The sequence below is a fragment of the Phyllopteryx taeniolatus genome, chromosome 4 (assembly GCF_024500385.1).
Source record: "Phyllopteryx taeniolatus isolate TA_2022b chromosome 4, UOR_Ptae_1.2, whole genome shotgun sequence".
Taxonomy (NCBI): domain Eukaryota; kingdom Metazoa; phylum Chordata; class Actinopteri; order Syngnathiformes; family Syngnathidae; genus Phyllopteryx; species Phyllopteryx taeniolatus.
In genome coordinates, this window is record NC_084505.1 from 4,769,249 (window position 1) to 4,793,415 (window position 24,167).

The 24,167-nt window shown below is 42.6% G+C and overlaps 1 protein-coding gene across 6 annotated transcripts in view; it reads left to right on the top strand.

The window, feature by feature from the left end:
• Positions 1-24,167, top strand: part of LOC133477412 (VPS10 domain-containing receptor SorCS1) — a 271,543-nt gene that overhangs the window by 162,846 nt on the left and 84,530 nt on the right. For all 6 annotated transcript variants that reach the window (XR_009788348.1, XR_009788350.1, XR_009788349.1 and 3 more), the window contains exons 5-6: positions 1,520-1,593; positions 21,359-21,423. Coding sequence is in view for 3 of the 6 variants with exons in the window: in XM_061772127.1 (XP_061628111.1) it covers positions 1,520-1,593; positions 21,359-21,423 (139 nt within the window). In the remaining 3 variants the exon portion in view is untranslated. The remainder of the gene's footprint in view (positions 1-1,519; positions 1,594-21,358; positions 21,424-24,167) is intronic.

A 24,167-nucleotide genomic window follows, 5' to 3' on the forward strand; every position in this document is an offset into this window, starting at 1 on the left:
CATCAAGGATTCAGTCCCAGCCAACACGCCGTCAGTTAAGAAGTCCAGTACTGGTCTCAAGCCCAGACAAATTGGACAGTTGTCTAAAGGGCACAGACATAATTATTATTTTGATTTGAACATCCATCCATTCCTCCATTCGCTGTACTTCTTATCCTCATCCGGGTGTGCTGGAGCCTATCCCAGCCGACTTTGGGCGAGAGGCAGGGTACATCAGTCAATCGCAGTGATTGGAAACAATGCAATGTTAAGTTATGGCAGTTTTTTAAAACTAAGATATGGCAAAAAAAAAAAAAAAAAAGGCCTCCTCTGGTCATTCGTTAATCATATATGCATCTAAAGATGAAACACTCACCATATGTGTGAGACATGCAAATAGATGACGATTTAAAAAAAACAAAAAACTTAGTAAATAAATGGCATCCCATTCGAAAATAAAATAGGGAGTTATATATCTTTCACCCCCAAATGAATAGTTGGATACACGTCACAGATGGATGCTCATGCTTTCAATTGATAAACGATCCGTGCAAATTGAGCAATGTTTTACAAATCCTCACACTACATCTGTAAGATGCAAAGTAAACAGATTTGTCCATGCTTGTTCACAGAATATCATTGCCTGAGTTAAATAAATTAATAAATAAACTTTTGAAAGTGCTTCACTACGTCAAAGCTGCTTAGTTTAACAGACTATATACAGTATTAATTAATGTGTTGGTTCATCCAAAATACTTTTATCAATGTCTAGCAACAAACAATAAAATATCAAAGCACCTCCAATCACCCCCCCAGCACTTTTTTGGGTTGTAATAAAATTCACCATGACAAATACAAATCTTGTTTTCTCTAATAACAGATGTGTTATGCGTAATATGTTTTATATTTTACCGAACTTGAGTACAAGTGAGTTATTGAATCCAAGTGGTCCAATTTAGATTTCTTAAATTTAAATTATTGTCAGAGGACTTTCACAACAAGCCATGGCCTTGCACATAGATTTTGATTTTAACTGATAAAAAGCATTGCTACCCAGTTTTGATGCATGTTTGCAAGGTCTATCAAAAACCTCTCTCATTTACATTGGCAAATGCTTTAGTGAGCAAAAACTGATTGTGCACTACTGCCAATTAACATAGCAACCAAATGTGATTTGCTTTTCTGGAATTTGTTCCCCACCTACAAACGACCTTTAATAAAAGGCTAATAGTTGCTAAAAACACAAAGTTCTGGACTTAAAAAAATACTAGAGTACAAGCAAAATGTAATTAATAACCTTTTTTTGCACAAATGCAAGCCCAAAACACCCTTTAAGGTGTTTTTTGAAGTGAAGTATAGATTGGATGTACAACGTACAATTATAATATTTTTATTTGTTTTGCTGCTGTTTAAAAAAAGACGACTGTTGTATATTTTCTAGAGGTATCCAACATGTGATGTCAACGTGTTCTGGCAGTACTGTTAAATACACAACAGAATACAGTACATGCTCATTAGGGTATGTTTGTGTTGCTCACAGCTCTACAGCTCAGTGGAGTTTGGGAGGAGGTGGCAACTGGTACATGAGAGAGTGACTCCAAATCGTTTTTACTGGTAAGTGCTGATATTTGTGTCAAACAAGTTGTAGGCAATTAAAATTGCAGCTACTTTTTGTGAATTAAACTCTGAATGGCATATAATTAAATAATCTCACTCAGTAGTGTGTTTGATCTTTTTTTCTTTAAAAATACTGCATGCAATTAACTTTAAGGACTTTAATGAATATTAAGCCCTTGTATTATCTATTGAGCAGCTGGTTTTGGCAAAGAAAAGATGCTGAATTTGAAGAGTACGACTGAACTTACATACATCACATATAAACATGCTGATTTTGGTGTGGGAGATGGGTTTGTTTTGACTAGCGCGTGGTCACATCCGGTCTTGGTCTATGAGTGAAATCCTAAAAAGCAGTGTCATACCAGCTAGGATGTTGGCCGATTCAAAAAGGTCTTTACAAATACAATATGTATGTATGTTGACTTTCGGCTTATTATTATATTATAACCCACCCATTTTTTTATCCGGTCTTGGGCCCAGCTGTGGCTGGGTATTGGAGCACTGGCCAAGAGTCGAACCTGCAGCATCTGCATGAAAAGTAGCAGCATGTACCAGAGTCTCTTTGCAATCATTTATAAATATGTTAACTGTTGTGGTTGCAATATGCAGTGGTGTAAAACTGTATAACATCACAATTACATCTCTGTCTAATATTTTGATTCCCTCAATCGGGTACGAGTGAGACTCACATGACAACTGGTGTGAGCTGGTTCGTATTTTGTGCACTGTGAACCACTGTCCGGTAGATGCAAATCCCTGTCTCAGTGTCCATGATGTGTCAGAATAACAAGATGCGACAAGCTGTCCATCACTTTGGGAATTTAGTGATTTTATGTGAGTCTTGTTGAATCTGGGCAGGGAACCATGAACTCTCAAGACTGTTATGCAATTCTGGAGTGGCCAAGTGCCAGATAGTTTGGTCTCAGCTGCAGGTCATGGGTTCTTCAATAGGATAACGACCCTAAACACACAGCTAAAAACACCCAAGAATGATGAAAACTAAAATATTTCACTTTTCTGAAGTGGCCCTCGATGAGCCCTAATCTATTGTAAATCCCATTGAAGATCAGTGGGAGCTGAGGAAGGTGGTTTGGATGAAGCACGCTTCAAACCTGGGACAACTGTGTTCAAATACCTGTCAACAGGTGCAGAAATTGCTTACAGTTACAGAAATTGTTTCCTTGCATTGATTGCCTTGAACAGTTGTGCAAAAAAAAAGTTTAAGGCTACCACACAATCTCACTTTTTATGGGAAGCAGCTGTCTCCTGGCACCCTAGCAATGTCCACACTCCTCTGCACAGGGAAAGAGTCAGGTAAGACACGTATAATGAGTCAGAATGAATGAATCTTCCATAAATGTTTCCTTGGAATTGTCAAATCCAAAATAGGAATCTCCGAGTGTCTGACAGGGGTCCATTTTAGGACCTCAATTGGATTTACCAACTTCATTCCTGGAACACTTTCTCCATCCTGCAAGTGGACCAATTCCCTTTATAGGACCTCCCTTAATCTTGTGCCTTTTCTCTGCTTTCTGTACCCTATCACCGCTTCTGTCAGGATCAGGATCTGATCTATTTCACATCGAAATTACATCATGCTCCTCATTCCACTTATGATCCCAGCATAACATAATTTTGCTAGTGTGTAATTCACTAAGGCAACAGGCCACGTAACGATGTTATCATGTGATATTTTCCTAACATTGCTAATTTATGGGAATCTAAATGGCTTTAAAACACACCACATATCAATTTATCACAAGTGGTAAAATATGACACAACCCCCCTAACTCATGGTGCCAGAAACCCTTCCCCCTCACAGAGTACTGACATTGGTAACAACTGTGAATAACAGACAGGTGACCCTTTGCCACTCCAGTCATCATAAAATGCATAAATGCATGCAATATATCATAAGCTAGTAGCTCATGTTTTAATAGAATTGATATATCCTTTTTCAGGATTATTTGTGTGTAGGCTGCTGTGAATCCCTGTTTTCACATTCACAGTTCTTCTGCATTACCTAATAATTTTATGACCTGAATAACACAGCTGAGGTTAGATACTTTCACAACAACATTGTCATTCATCTGTGACACTTTGTGAATCTAATTTAATTGAATAGATGTTTTGAGAGTGTAAAAGTCATGTCCTGATGTTATCACTGTGTCTGCACAAAGTGAGGGTCAGAAGAGGCAAAGAGGTAGTAAAGAATTGAATTGTTGTGTCTGACAGTTCCGATCTCTCTCTCTGTGGCCAACATTATGTAGCCAGTTGTGTTCAGATTCAGTCTTTTATGTGTAATTGTACTCTTTTTCTCCTCTCTCTGGGTAGTCACATGCTCTTCAATCAGGAGCGAAAACATTTTGTATTGCATCAAGGCTTAAAAAACAAAAATGAAGGGTCATTGCATTAATTAAATGATTTGCACATCTCATGATACAATCCTTCTCATGACATATATATATATATATATATATATATATATATATATATATATATATATATATATATATATATATATATATACTGTGTGTACATTAATGAGGAAAAAAATGAACTTAAATGATTTTAGCAAATGGCTGCAATATAACAATGAGTGAAAAATTTAAGGTCTGAATACTTTCCATACCCACTGTATATATAAAGGCTGGGCATGTAACTTGCTAATTCATTTGCGCCAACAATTATTTTATTGAGCATTAACATATTTATTTATTTATTTATTTTTTAAATGGTAAGTCTGTTGCTTCCGGCTGCGGCGCTCACTGAAAGTGGAACAGAAAAGTAGTAGCGGATAAACAAACATGGAAAAGGTGCGGAACTTTTACATGGCTATGTCATGTGTGTGTGTTCCGGGTTTTGTCTTCCCCCCTGTTTCACACACACCTGCTCCTGTGAGCATCTTCACCACCTGTGCCTCGTTCACCCTAATTACCTATTGTATTTAACCTCGTGTCTCATTCCCTCTCTTTGCCACTTCGTTGTACCTTGTCGTCGCGTTCCAGCAGTCCTTGTTTCCACGTCACAGACTCACAGTAAGATTTGACCCTGTTCCGATTATCGACCTTGCCTCTTTGCCTGATGTTTTTGGATACTGTTGCCTTTCTTGGATTGCCTGCCTGTGTAGCTACCTATGCCCGTCTATTAAACCTCTCTTTTTGGAAACTGTCCATTTATTTTGGAGTCGTGCATTTTTGGGTCCTATCCTCTGTTCCGTTCATGACAGGCTATTGTAAAGCAAGTTCTTCCAGTCGACCGAAATAAAGCTATTTGTAACCACTGTAAAGTTGAATTTTCTTATTACTGGAGTACAACCATACTGAAGTATCTCAATGCAATAGTTTTAGGATGAGACCAGAAAAGAATTCAGCAAATCAAATTGATAAACTTTAATGTGTTGTGCAGCTTTTCGGGAAGAGGTGATACAGGCTCTCGGTGGACGGAAAGAGCTTCCAGAAGACTGGACCACTGCAGCCAAGGTGATCAGAGAAGCAGGCAGGAGAGTACTTGGTGTATCTTCTGGCAGGAAAGGAGAGAAGGAGACTTGGTGGTGGAACCTCACAGTACAGGAAATCATACAAGGAAAACGGTTAGCTAAGAAGAAGTGGGACACTGAGAGGACCGAGGAGAGGCGAAAGGAATACATTGAGATGCGACACAGGGCAAAGGTAGAGGTGGCAAAGGCAAAACAAGAGGCATATGATGACATGTATGGCAGGTTGGACACTAAAGAAGGAGAAAAGGATCTATACAGGCTGGCCAGACAGAGGGATAGAGATGGGAAGGATGTGCAGCAGGTTAGGGTGATTAAGGATAGAGATGGAAATATGTTGACTGGTGCCAGCAGTGTGCTAGGTAGATGGAAAGAATACTTCGAGGAGTTGATGAATGAGGAAAATGATAGAGAAGGGAGAGTAGAAGAGGCAAGTGTGGTGGACCAGGAAGTGGCAATGATTAGTAAGGGGGAAGTTAGAAAGGCATTAAAGAGAATGAAAAATGGAAAGGCAGTTGGTCCTGATGACATTCCTGTGGAGGTATGGAAGCATCTAGGAGAGGTGGCTGTGGAGTTTTTGACCAGCTTGTTCAATAGAATTCTAGTGCGTGAGAAGATGCCTGAGGAATGGAGGAAAAGTGTACTGGTGCCCATTTTTAAGAACAAAGGTGATGTGCAGAGCTGTGGCAACTATAGAGGAATAAAGTTGATGAGCCACACAATGAAGTTATGGGAAAGAGTAGTGGAGGCTAGACTCAGGACAGAAGTGAGTATTTGCGAGCAACAGTATGGTTTCATGCCTAGAAAGAGTACCACAGATGCATTATTTGCCTTGAGGATGTTGATGGAAAAGTACAGAGAAGGTCAGAAGGAGCTACATTGTGTCTTTGTAGATCTAGAGAAAGCCTATGACAGAGTACCCAGAGAGGAACTGTGGTACTGCATGCGGAAGTCTGGAGTGGCAGAGAAGTATGTTAGAATAATACAGGACATGTACGAGGGCAGCAGAACAGCGGTGAGGTGTGCTGTCGGTGTGACAGAAGAATTTAAGGTGGACGTGGGACTGCATCAGGGATCAGCCCTGAGCCCCTTCCTTTTTGCAGTGGTGATGGATAGGCTGACAGATGAGGTTAGACTGGAATCCCCGTGGACCATGATGTTTGCAGATGACATTGTGATCTGCAGTGAAAGCAGGGAGCAGCTGGAGGAACAGTTAGAAAGATGGAGGCATGCACTGGAAAGAAGAGGAATGAAGATTAGCCGAAGTAAAACAGAATATATGTGCATGAATGAGAGGGGTGGTGGGGGAAGAATGAGGCTACAGGGAGAAGAGATGGCAAAGGTAGAGGACTTTAAATACTTGGGGTCAACCGTCCAGAGCAATGGTGAGTGTGGTCAGGAAGTGAAGAAACGGGTCCAAGCAGGTTGGAACGGGTGGAGGAAGGTGTCAGGTGTGTTATGTGACAGAAGAGTCTCTGCTAGGATGAAGGGCAAAGTTTATAAAACAGTGGTGAGGCCAGCCATGATGTATGGATTAGAGACAGTGGCACTGAAGAGAAAACAGGAAGCAGAGCTGGAGGTGGCGGAAATGAAGATGTTGAGGTTCGCTCTCGGAGTGACCAGGTTGGATAAAATTAGAAATGAGCTCATCAGAGGGACAGCCAAGGTTCGATGTTTTGGAGACAAAGTTAGAGAGAGCAGACTTCAATGGTTTGGACACGTCCAGAGGAGAGAGAGTGAGTATATTGGTAGAAGGATGATGATGATGGAGCTGCCAGGCAAGAGAGCTAGAGGAAGACCAAAGAGAAGGTTGATGGATGTCGTGAGGGAAGACATGATGGCAGTTGGTGTTCGAGAGGAGGATGCAGGAGATAGGCTCTCATGGAAAAGGATGACGCGCTGTGGCGACCCCTAACGGGACAAGCCGAAAGGAAAAGAAGAAGAATGTTTTTTGCAAATAATCATTAACTAAGAATTTTATGGCTGTAACACGTTCCAAAAAATCTGGGATAGGTGGCAAAAAATATTGAGAAAGTTGCGGAATGCTCATCAAGCAACTGTTTTGAACATCCCACAGGTACAGGCTAATTGGGAACAGGTGAGTTCCATGATTGGGTATAAAAGGAGCTTCCCTGAATTGCTCAGTCATTCACAAGCAAAGATGTTCCAACATCTATGTTTTACATTTTATTTCTCACTATCCTATCTGAGTGCAAGCGAGAAAACGTGTAGTGAACACGGTACAGTATTGATGTGTTGTGCTATATGAATATATATGTATATATATATATATATATGCACAGGGTTCCTCTCTACATATTTTTAAGGTGAAATTCAAACACTTACTGTATAAGGGTCATTTTAAAAATGTTTCCAGCACCTTATCACTGGGATAAAATTAATTTTGACAGGAATGCATATACTCATGATTATTTTATCCCTTTTTTTTAATCACGATGTGCATTTTATTTTGCGACAGTTTGAGGAATTGATGAACTTATTATGCTGCTTCTTGATAAAATAATAATTTTTTTTGATGCTGTTACCTCAGAAATTGCATGTTAAAATGTTATCGTTGTGACTCAGGATTGTGGAGCGTATATTGGTTTTGGATAAAAGGTCATTTTACTTTTAACAGCAATTTTACGTTTAACGTTATAATCAAACTATTTCTGTCTCATAAAGGGGCACCACGTCTCTTTTTTGATGTGTAAAATTTAGGAAAAAGGGATGGAAAAACCTTGATCAGCCTCATAATCTAGAAGGCTGCTGCATTTATGAAATACGAGTTCTCGATTACAGAGGTTTATCGTTGTTACTCAAAACACAAGAAGTGAAATTTTATAGAAAATTAATTTATATCTTAAGGGAAAACTACAGGGAAACAATACAGGAGGATCTAACTACAAAAAGGAAAAACTAATAATGGTAAAAGAAAAAAAACTAGGCATACGAAAAGGGAGGAAGACATCATGTGTGGTTGGAATACAAATGTACACGTGGAATGAGCTGAGTCATAGCAAGAGAGAGCATAGTTTGGATTTGTGTGAAGCTGGCATTTTCCCTAAAATTATTCGGTACTAATTTTGTACATTCTGGAAACGATTGTTGTGCTACTCACGACCGTAGAGCAGTTGGCTCTTGGAGGTGGTCTCTCCTAGTTGTCTCAGGAGGAAAAGAGGCATGTTTGAAGAAGAAAATGCACCAAAAAGTAAAAACAAAAAGAGGGGGGAAAAGAAAATTTCCTGACTATTGAGCTTTTTGCGGGCTCTGCTCTTGCTCTGAAATGCGGGCATAACATTTACGGATGCAGGGCATTGTGTGCTGGATCCTCCGCCAACCGATCAAGCAAGGAAAAACAGAACAGCACCGAAGCAAGACGCCAGAGAGAAGAGGCTGGAGTCAAAGGTTAAATACCCAGGAGTTGTGTCCAAGAGGATGGAGGAAACTGGAGAAAGACCACACCCATCAGCTTGAATCTAGTCTACAATTTTGACCCGTAAAATGGGTTTATAAATCAAATATTAATCCAAAACACTCCCAACTTGTACTCTTACTCATAGATCAAGCATATAGAATGATGGTCTAAACTTTAGTCTTGGCAAATCAACTGCTTATTGGTCAATACAACATTTCGTACTGTTTGGGTTCAAATCAAGACAAACAATTCTCAAAGTCTCGCAGCTGGACCTGTAAAGACACAGACACCAAGGCATACATTTGGAATATTTCTGCAGAGTTTGTAAAATATCAAAACAGACATTTATCTTCAGTTAAAGAAACTCAAATGCGAGTTCACAGGTTTGCAGTAACTCTCAAACACCAGCGGGTGTCAGCCGGGTTCCAGCAATGTTCCCAGTGGAGAGAGAGTCTCGCAACTTTTTGTCGCTATCAATTCCACAAATCAAAACGGTCTTTGATGACTGGAACCCAGATTTGGGAGCTGTTAATTAGTTTAAAGTCTGGAAGGCGAGTGAATGGTGGCCGGGCTTGCAGCAATGGGCCCCAGCCGGGCACAGCCCAAAAGGGTGACGTGGGTCCCCCTTCCCTTGGGCTCACCATGTGTGGGAGGGGCCATAGGGGTCGGGTGCAGTGTGAGCTGCGCGGTGGCCGAAGGCAGAGACCTTGGCAATCTGATCCCCGGCTACAGAAGCTCTCTCTAGGGATGTGGAATGTCACCTCTCTGGCGGGGAAGGAGCCCGAGCTGGTGTGCGAGGTCGAGAAGTTCCGACTAGATATAGTCGGGCTCGCCATCACACACGGCTTGGGCTCAGGTACCAGTCGTCTCGAGAGGGGTTGGACTCTCTTCCACTTTGGAGTTGCCCACGGTGAGAGGCGGCGAGCAGGTGTGTCTATACGTATTGCCCCCCGACATTAGGGTTCGCCCCAGTGGACAAGAGGGTAGCCTCCCTCCGCCTTAGGATAGGGGGACGGGTCCTGACTGTTGTTTGTGCGTATGGTAGACACCGGCGGTGAGGGATGCCCTCAAGCTGAAGAAAGAGTCCTATTGGGCCTTTTTGGCCGGCTGGACAAATGGAATGCAGCTTTGGTGGTTGCTGAGGCAAAAACTCGAGCGTTGGAGGAGTTCGGTGAGGCCATGGAGAAAGACTTCCTGACAGCTTCAAGGAGATTCTGGTCTACCATCCGGCATCTCAGGGGAGGGAAGCAGTGCACCATCAACACTGTATCGTGGGGATGGGGCGCAGCTGACCTCGTCTCGAGACATTCTGAGTAGGTGGGGAGAATTGAGAATTGAGGAGATCTTCGAAGTCGAAGACCACCTCAATTCCACCTTCCCATGAGGAAGCAGACTCTGGGATGTCTTTGGCGGGCGCTCCTATCTCTGGGGTTGAGCTCACCGAACTGGTTAAAAAGCTCCTCGGTGGAAAGGCCCTGGGGGTGGATGAGATCCACACAGAGTTCCTAAAGGCTCCGGATGTGATGGTAATGTCCTGGTTGACACGCTTCTGCAACATCGCGTGAACATCGGGGACAGTGCCTCTGGATTGGCAGACTGGGGTGGTGGTCCCCCTTTTTAAGAAGGGGGACTGGAGAGTGTGTTCAAACTACAGGTGCATCACACTCCCCAGCCTCCCTGGTAAGGTCTATTCAGGGGTGCTGGAGAGGAGGGTTCGTCGGGAAGTTGAATCTTGGGTTCAGAAGGAAGAGTGTGGTTTTCGTCCTGGCCATGGAACAGTGGACCAGCTCTTCACCCTCGGCAGGGTCCTCAAGGGTGTATGGGAGTTCGCCCAACCAGTCTACATGTGTTTTGTGGACTTGGAGAAGGCGTTCGACCGTGTCCCTCTGGCAGTCCTGTGGTGGGTGCTTCGGGAGTATGGGGTACCGAACCCACTGATACGGGCTGTTCGGTCCTTGTACGACTGGTATCAGAGTTTGGTTTGCATTGCTGGCAGTCAATTGGATTCATTTCCAGTGAGTGTTGGACTCCACCAAGGCTGCCCATTGTCACCGATTTTGTTCATAACTTTTACTTTTAGGCGCAACTGAGGTGTAGAGGGGCTCTGGTTTGGTGGCCTAAGTATTGCATCTCTCCTTTTTGCAGACAATGGCCTTCTGTTGGCTTCATCAAGCTGTGATCTCCAACTCTCACTGGAGCGCCTCGCAGCCGAGTGTGAAGCGGTTGAGATGAAAATCAGCACCTCCAAATCTGAGACCATGGTCCTCAGTCGGAAAAGGGTGGAATGGCCTCCCCGGGTCGTGGATTAGATCCTGCCTCAAGTGGATGAGTTCAAGTATCTTGGGGTCTTGTTCACGAGTGAGGGAAGAATAGAACGGGAGATCGACAGGCGGATCAGTGCAGCGTCTGCAGTGATGTGGATTTTGTATCGGTCCGTTGTGGTGAAGAAGGAGCTAAGCCGAAAGGCGAAACTCTCAATTTACCGGTCGATCTACGTTCCTACCCTCACCTATGGTCACGAACTGTGGGTCTCCCTTAGATATAGGGTGAGAAGCTCGGCCATCCAGGAGGGGCTCAGAGTAGAGCCGCTACTCCTCCGCATTGAGAGGAGCCAGATGAGGTGGCTCGGGCATCTGATTAGGAGGCCTCCTGGACGCCTCCCTGGTGAGGTGTTCCAGGCACGTCCCACTGGGAAGAGACCCCATGGACGACCCAGGACACGCGGGAGAGACTATGTCTCCCGGCTGGCCCGGGAACGCCTAGGGATCCCCCCGGAAGAGATCGTTGAAGTGGCTGCTGAGAGGGAAGTCTGGGCTTCGGTATTAAAGCTGGTACCCCGCGACCCGACCTCAGATAAGCGGAAAAAATGGATGGGTGGATGAACTTCTCGAGTAGAAGTGACCTTGATAAGGTACAGTTTATCCTCAGTGGTAGCAAATGGAAACCATTTGAGGTAAAGTCAATGTCTTTAAGGTATGCTGCCGTGTCATGATAGCCATCAGGTTTAGGTTCCAATCTCGGAATGTTGTCTTTTAAGCTCATACCTGTAGAGACGCCAGGATAAGCGACCGACGCAGGGGAGTCATTGAGGCGGGCTGCACCTGGCGCGGCAGGTTCTCGGGTCGGCTGTGCCAGAGTCGGAGAGGGGCTTTGCGAAGTGGCAAGGACCTGTGATCGTATTCCAGGGAGGTCGGGACCAAGCGCTGGGACTGCTTTGAAAGGTGCTTTCACAGAGTGAAAGGTGGGCACTCATTGATTTCATCAGACAGTGTTTGCTGAAGGCAGACTTATTGCTGGTTGGCAATTTATTCACGAGCTGCCTGCAATTCCCGTCAAACAAGTGTTATTTCAGCATCTGTTTTAGCTTTAGCTGTTGAAGAGAACACATGTCAGATTCTAGGCCAGTCACTTGTGACATGAGTTCACATGACTGCGCAACATTTTTAGAACGTTCCTCTTGGAGCATCTCAACAGTCTGTCCTCAGTCGCGCTATGCAGAAACCACTCTGCGCGCTTGTTAGCCGCTTTGGTCATTTGACTTCTGAGGGATGATCAGTCAAGTCCGACAGATTGCGTTTGAGTTGCGAAATTTCGGATGCGGCAGTTTGCAACAGTGTTTCCTATGTGCGGTTAGTTTGTGTGCACGAAGCAAGAGCTTGTTTGAGCTTCTCATTTTCACGGGCCAGAGTGGGACTGTGGACGGAGAGTGTCTCGAACAGTGTCGGCACTGGGGGTAAGGTGCACACTGTGTGCTTGCGCATCCTCAAGCTGATTTTCAACATCAACTAGGTGCGCTTGTGCAAGGTTTAAACAAGTGTTGGGGTTGGGGTTCAATCCCCGGGCCCGTCTGTGAGGAGTTTGAATGTTCTCCCTGTGCCTGCGTGGGTTTTCGCCGGGCACTCCGGTTTCCTCCCACATCCCAAAAACATGGTTGGTAGGTTAATTGACAACTCTAAATTGCCCGTAGGTGTGACTGTGAGTGCGAAGCTCTTCCAGCTCCTTCCCTCAGGTAGGCGATACCGATCAATGCAAACTAGAACTAGTAGACATTCCAACAGCTTCTTCCCTCTTGCGATCAACTTCTTAAACACCTAACCTATAATTCCATTACAACAAGCTGGCAATTTTTTGACTTGAGTTGGTTGTCACATTTCTGTGGGGCAAATTATGTATTACTCGTGCACTCACTGTAGTTGTCTCGCCATGCTGCACTATTTGCATATACTGGCCACTCATGCCAGAGTAGCATCTGCTCCATTTGCACACTGATTGAGGAGTATCTGTAACATTTGCACAACCAACATTGTCCCAGATTATCGCACTACTCGTCACTTTAAACCGCATACACTCCTTGAAGTCTCAGCGCCCTTTGCACAATGGTCATTGCACCAGACTATTGCAATATTAGTCATTCGAACTGCTCTAAGTGCTAGAGGACTCTGCATCTTTTTGCACAATTGTTTTTTGTCAATGTCTTTATGTCTCCAAAGTGTTCTGTAAATTGACTGTCTGTTGTACTAGAGCGGCTCCAACTACCGGAGACAAATTCCTCGTTTGTTTTGGACATACTTGGCAAATAAGATGATTCTGATTCTGATTCTGAATGGTTGTTTGTTTGTATGTGCCCTGCGATTGGCTGGCAACCAGTTCAGGGTGTACCCCGCCTCCTGCCCGATGATAGCTGGGATAGGCTCCAGCACACCTGCAACCCTAGTGAGGAGAAGCGGCTCAGAAAATTGATGGATGGATGGATGGATGGATGGAATAAGTATTTGGTCAATAACAAAAGTTGTAAGTCTTCACAAGGTTTTCACACACTGTTGCTGGTATTTTGGCCCATTCCTCCATGCAGATCTCCTCTAGAGCAGTGATGTTTTGGCGCTGTCGCTTGGCAACACAGACTTTCAACTCCCTCCAAAGATTTTCTATGGGGTTGAGATCTGGAGACTGGCTTGGCCACTCGAGGACCTTGAAATGCTTCTTACGAAGCCACTCCTTCGCTGCTCGGGTAGTGTGTTTGGGATCATTGTCATGCTGAAAGACCCAGCCACGTTTCATCTTCAATGCCCTTGCTGATGGTAGGAGGTTTTCACTCAAAATCTCACGATATATGGTCCCATTCATTCTTTCTTTTACACAGATCAGTCATCCTGGTCCCTTTGCAGAAAAACAGCCCCAAAGCATGATGCTTCCACCGCCATGCTTCACATTAGGTATGGTGTTCGTTGGATGCAATTCAGCATTCTTTCTCTTCCAAAGATGACAAATTGAGTTTTCACCAAAAAGTTCTATTTTGGTTTCATCTGACCATATGACATTTCCCAATCCTTTTCTGGATCATCCAAATCCTCTCCAGCAAACTTCAGACAGGCCTGGACATGTACTGGCTTCAGCAGGGGGACACATCTGGCTCTGCAGGATTTGAGTCCCTGGCGGCGTACTGTGTTACTGATGGTAGTCTTTGTTACTTTGGTCCCAGCTCTCTGCAGGTCATTCACTAGGTCCCCTGTGTGGTTCTGGGATTTTTGCCCTCTGCTCTTGTGATCATTTTGACCCCACGGAGTGAGAACTTGCATGGAGCCCCAGATCGAGGCAGATTATCAGTAGTCTTGTATGTCTTCCATTTTGTAGTAATTGCTCCCACAGTTGATTTCTTCACACCAAGCTGCTTATCTATTGCAGATTCAGTCTTCCCAGCCTGGTGCAGGTCTACAATTTTTTTTTCTGGTGTCCTTTGACGGCTCTTTGGTTTTGGCCATGATTTTTTTATCTCTCATTTTGTCTCTCATAGGTGAGGTATACCTATGATGAAAATTACAGGCCTCTCTTGTCTTTTTAAGTGGGAGAACTTGTACAATTGGTGGCAGACTAAATACTTTTTTGCCCCACTGTAAATACCGATCGTAAACTATGCTGTGAAGGTTTATCGTGTAACTTTAGGTGTTCGAGAATGCAGACGAAGACGCAGTAATCGAATAGAACAAAATTGTTTATGTCGTCAAAATTTTGCATTTAAAGTTCATTTGATCAACTTAAAATTGATGTGTGGAGGTTGGCAATGAGCTCGATTTAAAACATGCATAGGCACTGAAGTGGAGTGAAACGAATCAGCTTGTTAACTAAATAAAAATTTTCGACTAATTCAACCAATTAATTTATTGGCCTGGATAAAGAAACCTGGCGGCACGGTGGCCAACTGGTTAGAGCGTCAGCCTCACAGTTCTGAGGACCCGGGTTCAATCCCCGGCCCCGCCTGTGTGGAGTTTGCATGTTCTCCCCGTGCCAGCGTGGGTTTTCTCCCGGCACTCCGGTTTCCTCCCACATCCCAAAAACATGGATTAATTGGAGACTCTAAATTGCCTGTAGGCATGACTGTGAGTGCGAATGGTTGTTTGTTTCTATGTGCCCTGCGATTGGCTGCGTCCAGTGCGTCCAGTGCGGACCGGAGAGAGAGAGAACAACGTTGAGATTTTGTCTGATGCTAGTAATTTCCCCGAAATTATTAGGCACTAATATTGTACAGTCTGGCAAACACAAGCAGTTGTCTACTCACTACTCACGAACATAAATGAACTGGCCTCTGGGAGTCGTCTCTCTGTGGGCGCGTCTCAGAAGCATGGAGACAGGGTTGGTTGCAGAAGAAAAAGATACACAAAAATGAAACAAAAAAGGCGGAAGAAGAAAAATTGTTGTTCGTCACGCCTCATTGGGAGAATATGACCATTTCTCTTCCTGCCTTTTCAGGGGCTCACTAGCAATTTCAGAGCAATCACGCTTGGCTGGAAGCGTACCTGGTACTTTAATAGCAGCTGCCCTGATCGCCTAGCTGAGAAGCCGAGTCTGTTCTCATCCCAGCCTTCGTGGTTACCGAGCCGTGTGCCCAAAAAAAAGAAAGGGGAGGTGTGGCCCACGGCCGCCCCCGTGGCTGGGGAGCTGCCAGCAAGACAAGAGCTAAGAAGCCAGAGCAAAAAAAACAAAAAAACACAAGAGCGTAAGTTAAATACCCCGGGGGCGTGACGAAGACGACCGAAGACCAGACAAGACAACACCCATCACCTTGAGTCTGGTCTCCAGAATTTCATAAAATGGGTTTAAAATCATATATTAATATAAAATAACCTCAACTTTGTACTCTCTACTAACAGCTCAAGCACATAGAATGTCTGTTTATACTTTAGTTTTGCCAAATCAACTGCTAATGGTTCAAATCACATTTCATGCTGTTTGGAGTCAAATCAAGACAAACAATTCTCAAAATCGCGCAATTGCGCTTGTAAAGTTGACACACTGACACAGACATCAAGGCAGACTGGGTCAGAGTCACTACAACTGCTACTGTATAAACAAAAAGAATGTTAAGTGTTGCCACAAAAAATGTTATGGCACTTTCGTTCATATGGCAGTACACACTACTTTTGACTTTATTGGATTTTAGGTATAAAAATATGATTATGTATTTAATCGCAGGGATCTCGTTTCCCCACTTTGTTTAAAATCATCAAACAAACGTAAATATCAGACAAATATAACCCTAGTGAATTAATATTCAGTTTTTAAACGGTGATTTTAATTATTAAGGAAAAAAATAACTATTCAGTTACCTGGCCCTGTATGAAAAGGTAATGGCCCCCAAAACCTAATAACTGGTTGGGCCATCCTTAGCAGCAACAACTGAAAATGTGAGTTTTCTGGCAATGAGTCTTTCACATCTCTGTGGACAAATTTTGGCCTACTTTTCCTAGCAGAATTGTTTGAATTCAGCAAAAGGCTGAATTTAAGGTCATGCAATTGGATTCAAGTCCGGACTTTGACGAGGCCACTCCAAAACCTTAATTTTGTCTTTTTAAGCCATTCAGAAATTGACTTGCTGGTGTGAAAACGTTATCCTGCTCCAGAGCCCAAGTGCACTTCAGCTTGAGGTCACAAACTGATGGCCGAACATTCTCCTTCAGGATTTTCTGTTAAAGAGCAGAATTCCTGGTTCCATCAATCACAGCAAGTTGTCCAGGTCCTGAAGCAGCCCAAGACCATCCCACTACCGCCGCCATTTTTGACTGGTATGATGTTCTTTTTCTGAAATACTGTGCTCCATTTAAGCCAGATGTAACGAGACACAAACCTTCCAATAAACTCAACTTTCATCACGTCAGTCCATATAATAATCTCTCAAATCTTGGAAATTATTCAATGTTTTTTTTTTCCAAAAGTAAGACGAGCCTTTATGTTCTTTTCTCTCAGCCGTGGTTTTCGCCTAGGAACTCTGCCATGGATGCCATTTTTGCCGGGTCTCTTCCTTATTGTTGTGTCATTAACACGCTGGTTTGCTGGAATCCTACAAATTTAGAAATGGCTTTTCCAGACTGATGTCAATTTCTTTGGATCGTGTCATTTTGTTTCAGCTTTTTTAGATCTTTTGTCTGACTTGATTTTGTTGGGACAGATGCTTTAAGTTTACTTGGGTTATATTTAGCTGATATTTACATCTGTTGACATAAAGTGGGGAAACTATGGAAAAATATGAGAATTTGAGAATGGGGCCAGTACCTTTTCACAGCACTGTGTGTATATATATATATATATATATATATATATATATAAATGGCGGCACTGTGGACAACTGGTTTAGCACATCTGCCTCATAGTTCTGAGGATCGGGGTTCAAATCCCGGCTCTGCCTCTGTGGAGTTTGCATGTTCTCCCCGTGCCTGTGTGGGTTTTCTCCGGGTATTCCGGTTTCCTCCCCCATCCCAAAAACATGCGTGGTAGGTTGATTGAAGACTCTAAATTGCCCATTGATCTGAATGTGAGTGCAAATGGTTGTTTGTCTATATGTGCCCTGTGATTGACTGGCGACCAGTTCAGGGTGTACCCCGCTTCTCGCCCAAAGATAGCTGGGATAGGCTCCAGCACGCCCGTGACCCTAGTGAGGATAAGCGGAACGGAAGATGGATGGAGGGATGACTATATTAGACTTTATACCGATCTGATTGGCCTGATCGGTATCGGCCGATAATTAACATTTTACGCTGATCAGCTTACATGTCATAATTTGCCGATCCGATCAATGACGTCATTGATCAGCTCCACAAAATACATTTACTCTGCGTCACCATCATGTACAGTATATTTGAATCCAAAAGTGATGTACCACTGTAAATACAACGAATAAAGTTATTTAAAAAAAATACATGTCGGTGGTGTGGGACAGACACGTAATGCCTGGATCAGACGACAAGACAAATTTGGTCTTTCACAATTGCACTGTCAGACTACGTCAATATAATCTTGTATTCTGATACCACCGCATCCCATTTTTTACGATCACTGGGCTTTATCTTGCCAACTCAAACGCGACTGGATACACTCGTTACCATGGTGACGACATTGCGACATGTGTATTATAATAACAAAATGGGGAAAAACGTGTGCTGGTGGTCACCAGTGCTCGGGAGATTCCGTTTATTTAAGGCTTGCTTGAGGTATGTTCACGTACTTTTAATACGATACAGCTCACAAGCAGGCAATAAAATGTTATGTAGCCTAGCAAGCTAGTGCTAGCATTAATAGTTGTGCGTGAACATGCTGGCGTTATGTTGAATCATGCTCTAAAGTTTCGGTGTGTGTGAAGTAATTTAATTACAAGTAATTCAACTACAGTATATCCATTATTTCTGTCATTTTGTAATGTTGGTTTAACCTGACTGATTAGAATACATGACCTGGCAAGAGCAGTGATTTCCAACCTTTATGGAGCGAAGGCAGATATTTTACAATTGGAAAATCACACGGCACACCAACAAACAAAAATGTCACAAAAAGTACATACACAGTAATTACTGTATGTACTTCCTTCCATCTAATAAAAGAGCATTTATTTGTTCTGTCTGTCACTATGCCTCACTGGCATAGAACAAAGATACATTAGTCCTTGTAAATGAATATTTTTTTGAGCAGTTAAGTAAAATTATTTAATAATAATAATTTAATAATTTCCCATGGCACACCTGAAGATTGGTCATGGTAGACTAATGTGCCACGACACACTGGTTGGGAATCACTGGACTCGAGAATTAATACTTTTGAAGATACTCATATACAGTACACAAGTATATCCAGTAAATGAAAAAGTCCTTTAAATAGACACATTGCTCCATCTTGTGATAGGATCAGTGATCGTTATTTTAAAATTGGTGATCGACCCCAGAAATCCTGATCGTGTAAAGCCAAATATATATATATATATATATATATATATATATATATATATATATATATATATATATATATATATATATACGTACGGAGAGGAGCTGGACCCAAGAGCAGGCGGAGGCAGATAGATTATGATGAACGGTTTATTTAGGAAAGTTAATGGAAGTTGTCCTAGGTGGGTTGGCAGGCAGTGGTGAGGACAGGCGGCTAGCTTGGCGGCAGGAATAACGTGGATCAGGAACATGGGGGAAAACACTGAGAACAAGGAGAGACAGGAGTCAAAAAGGGAATGAGGAATAGAGTGGCTTATGTGAGGTAAATGGGCCGTGGTATCGCTGGAAGTATCTGCAATACTTTGGCGAGGATTTCCGGGAACAGGCAGGTCAATATGTAGGTGGTGACGAGGGCTGATTGGAGACAGGTGTGCGGCTTGAGGAAGGTGCTGCAAGAGAGAGGGGAGGGGAGACTGAGAGAGCGAGAGGGCGCAAAGCGCCATCCAGGCTCCAAAAACGGTACTGCAGGGCACTGATCATCCTTGAGATGCTTCTACAACTTGAATGGAATCTACCTGTGGTAAATTCTGTGGATTGAACATCATTTGGAATGGCACACACCTGTCTACATAAGGTCTCATAGTTGGCAGTGCATATCAGAGCAGAAACCAAGCAATGAAGTCTAAGGAATTGTCTGCAGACCTCCGAGACCAGATTATGTCAAGGCACAAATCTGGGGAAGAATACCAAAAGAATTTCACCAGCATTGAAGGTCCCAAATAGCACTGTGGTCTTGATTATTCGGAAATGGAAGAAGTTTAGAACCACCAGGAACCTTCCTAGATCTGGCTGTCCGACCAAGCTGAGTAACCACGGAAGACGGGCCTTGGTTAGAGAGGTGAATTAGAACACTATGGTCACTAAGGTGGAGCTCCAGCCTTCCCTTGCAGAGATAGGAGAACCATCCAGAAGTTCAACCATTGCTAACGCACTCCACCAATCAAGCCTTTATGTTAGAGTGGTCAGACGGAACCCACTTATCACTAAATGGCACATGGCAGCATGCTTGGAGTTTGCCAAAAGGCACCTTAAGGATTCTCAGACCTGGAGAAAAAAAAATTCTGGTCTGATGAAACCAAAATATAACTTTTTGGCCTGAATTGGAAGCATCATATCTGGAGAAGAGCCACTGCTCATCACCTGGCTAACACCATCCCTACTGTTCATTATGGTGGTGGCATCATCAAGCTGTGGGGCTGGTTTTCTGCTGCAAGAACTGGGCGACTCGTCCCCATAGAAGGTAGATGACAGCTGCCAAATATAGAAAAATTCTTCAAGAGAACTTGCTCCAGAGTGCTCTGGAACTCAGACTAGGGCGTCAATTCACCTTCGAACACGACTGTGACCCAAAGCACACACCCAAGATAACAAAGGAGTGGCTTCAGGAGCAGCCTGTGAATGTCCTTGAGTGGCCCAGCCAGACCCCGGACTTGAATCCAATCGAACATCTCTGGAAAGATCTAAAAATGGCTGTCCACTGATGCGGCCCATCCAACCTGACTGACCTTGAGAGGATCTGCAGAGAAGAATGGGAGAAAATGCCTCAAAAAAGGTATGCCGAGCTTGGAGAGACAGACCCAAGAAGACTTAAGGCTGTGATTGCTGCCAAAGGTGCTTCAACAAAATATCAAGCCAAGGGTGTGAATACTTATGTACGTATTAGGTTTAAATGTTTACATTTTCACTACATTTGCACAACTGTCTGAAAATATGTTATTACTTTGTCATTATGAGATATTTTATGTAGATTTTTTAAAAAGAAAACTATACTCAAATCAGCTTTCGAATAAGTCTGTAACAGCAAAATGTGGAAAAAGTGAATGGGTCAAGGGGTGTGAATACATACATAAAACCTAAATATTTAAACAAATTACACTGTAATTCATCATTCTTCATTCACAAAGATATTTTTTTTTCTTAACAACTCTTCTCAGCTACCTGGACTATTCATTTAAGTGGAAAAGGCTTTGATATGTAGGTTATCACATGATTGTCATGTGGGGAAACCACTACTGCGATAATTTGAGCTTTGCATTATCACTACCTCTCAAACTGAACACAGACGCAGGTTGTTTGCATCCCATACACTTGCATTTTTATGTGACCTTTCTCAATTTCTTTCAATTCCCCTTTTCTGTCTGCATTTAACTCCCCCCCCCACCCACTTCTCTGATGCTCCATGTGCTTGCTGTCCTGTGATACTCCAGTCTCTTTAATACATACAGTATGAAATGCCATAATGATTTTATGCTAGTCCACCTGGGGACATCCTCACAGTAGAGACAAAATCAATGGCTTTCCCTCCTCTAATGATGTCAGGGAACATAGTCCTCCATCTGTAAGGGTGGGGGTTGGAGGCTTTGCAACGGGCTTGACATTTATATCAGATGGTAAATAATAACCCTTTTGTTTGTATTTTGTTTTCCTGCTGTCGTTGACCACCTTACCTATGTTTATCATTTCATATAATGTATATTTTTGTCTAATTCTGAAGCATGTACTGTAATCTTATGTCAAGGTTGGACCAAAGGGGTAACGGGGGAATGCTCCTCTTTTTCTAAAACACGATTGTCCACCTTTCAGGTCAAAAATGGGTTTGGACACGGAGCCGGGTTTGATTCACCTGGAAACCGCCATCTCTGAAGGACGTGAGTAATTTATTTTATGTTTTATGTTGTGAATTTAGCTGAAGTAGAGATGAACTGGAAGTTGATTGTACAACGTTGTTGAAGGGTAAGAATGCAAAGGGACAGCACCAATAGACAAGGCTGGGGTCGCAAAAGGACAGCGGAATTGAAAATTAATGTATGCATAACAATGTTATAAAACCCTGGTAAGCAATTCAGTCCTGCTCGTGAAGGAAAAAAGAAATATGACACTTTCTGAATGACAATGAACATTTGAGATGTGGTGTGATGATATACAGTATATTGTATACGTTGTCAAAATCCTTTCAAATAAATAAATAATAACACACACACACACACACATCTACACTTACACACACACACACACACACTAGAGCTACGAGGGAGTCATTAATAAATCGAGTCAATTGTCACGCCCCAAAAAATAACGAACGCTGAATCAGAATTTTCACATTTGAATTAAAAAGAATCATCACAACATACTATTTACAAACTTTATTCTGACGAGAGCTGCAACTGTTGCCATGCTGCATATTAAAAAAAAAACAAAAAAAAATCAAAATATGCCACAGTTGTTCACCCTCATGTTCATGTCGTGTTAACGGGCGCCGCCATTTTGACTGAGTCCGCAACGCTTCTACATCCCCCTCGGGCAGGGTTTGTCCTGTGTTTTGTAGATCGGGGGGGGGAATCCTGAATTGTATGATGGCGTCTCCCGCTCCAAAACCAATTTGGGTGGATTTTGGGGGGAAAGCCTAATCCCACGTGTGAAACGTCGAAAAGCGTATGCAAAATATGTGATCAACACAAGGTTTGTATTGGTAAGTGCGACTAACTCGTTACTTCGTACTACTAAGCAACCATGTGTAGTTGCTTTATTATATATATATTGAACACAGAGACACACACCAGGACCTCTGTACTGTGAGTTACGTATTGTTTTTTTCCCTGTTCCATCCAAAATTAAATGCAAATACGCATTGTGCCACACATAACTTTTTAGATTCAGCCGATGGAGGATCCACATTGCCATCTCGCGGTGAAAAGCAGAACTACACCCACACGTTGTTTCCCGGAAGATAATTTTTATTTCTCCACCGAAAAAATTTTTTTTTCGTAATTTTTGCAAGAATATAACTGAGTATTAATGAGGTTCATGGATAGTTTTCAAATAACAACATTGGATTTTTCATTCATCGTACTATTGCATAAGTCTGCTTATTTTGTAATAATACAAGAGTCAATTATGGAATCTGATTCGTTAATCACACCTGGACGTACTCACGAATAACGAGTGGGGTTATACACCCCGAGTCCGAGCGCTAATATACACACTTACAGTACATGCAGGGGTGCAAATAAGTTGTGTGCATGCGAACTAAAAATTTAAAAACGAAATAAATGAAATTAAATCAAAAATATAAATCGCAGACGGCGCGTTGGATGACTAGTTAGCACATCTGCCTCACACTTCTGAGGACCCAGGTTCAAATCCGGCCTAATATTAATACATTACACTGATTTAGCGCTTTTCTAGACACTCAAAGATTTTTTACAATTGCACACATTATTCATTCACTCCACAGTCACACCTGGTGGGAGTAAGCAATTTGTGTGCGCCCCGACCCCCACCCCCTGTCAGTGTGGGTTGTGTGAGTGGACTCAACCTAGGCCATCCCCCTTCCACCATAAATTAGAAATAGATACCATGAACATTTCCTCACTGTATTATAAAATAAATACCAATCTACAAACGTATAAATACAGGTATATGCAGAATGCAAGGCATGAAAGAATATACAATGTGACTAAATGAACGTCTATTGCCACAGTGATGTATATACAGGCTGTGTACCAGCTGTGAACTGGTTCAGACTAAGACTAATGAAACGTAACATATGCAAAAGACCTAAAGGGAAAAAACGGTTACAAGGTCATTAAACAATCAAACAAAAACAAGTAGTATTCCTCTAGTTGTACAAAAAAAAGTAACAAACAGGACGTATGCTCATCCAGGAATGAGAGCGAGAGAGATTTTATCTCATCAGCCCTATACTCACTTTAGAGTTAACATCTTAATATAGATATGTGCATTTGCAGTATTAACTTTTAGTACCAAAAACCTATTAATAATGTCTAATATGGTGGTCACCTAACACCGGGAGAAAGGGTGGATGTTTGTGTGTGCAAGCTACAAACGTGTGTGAGGCAGAGTGAGAGATGAGTGTGTGTGTGTTTGAGAGAGAGAGAGAGAGAGAGCGAGAGAGAGAGAGAGAGAGAGAGAGAGAGAGAGAGCGAGAGAGAAAAGTAATTATTGGGTGTGGCTATTACTCGCTTGCAATTTAACAAGAATAGTTTCCTATCATCCTAACATGATATCGTCATACCAACATCTTTTATTCAAGTTATGCAAGTTTTCATTTCAGCACTCATTTACATATATATTTTCAATGAAAGAATAAATAAAAATAATTCAGGTTTGAAATGCCACAAAAAGGCCAAATTGCCAAAAAGTATGAAGTTTTTGCAATATTGGTGTTTTCCAGTTAGGCAGTGCCCCTCCAAAAAAGGCTGGAAGAATAATAGAACAAGGACTCAATGCCTCTCTTTGACATCAGCACAACAGAGAAAGGCCAATCATACAAGGCCACAAAGCAACATTTGTTGTGTCAGATGTTACGATCAGAGGCTATAGACTATCATTATTGATCATGTGCATGTGCAGAGAGCCAACACAGATTTGG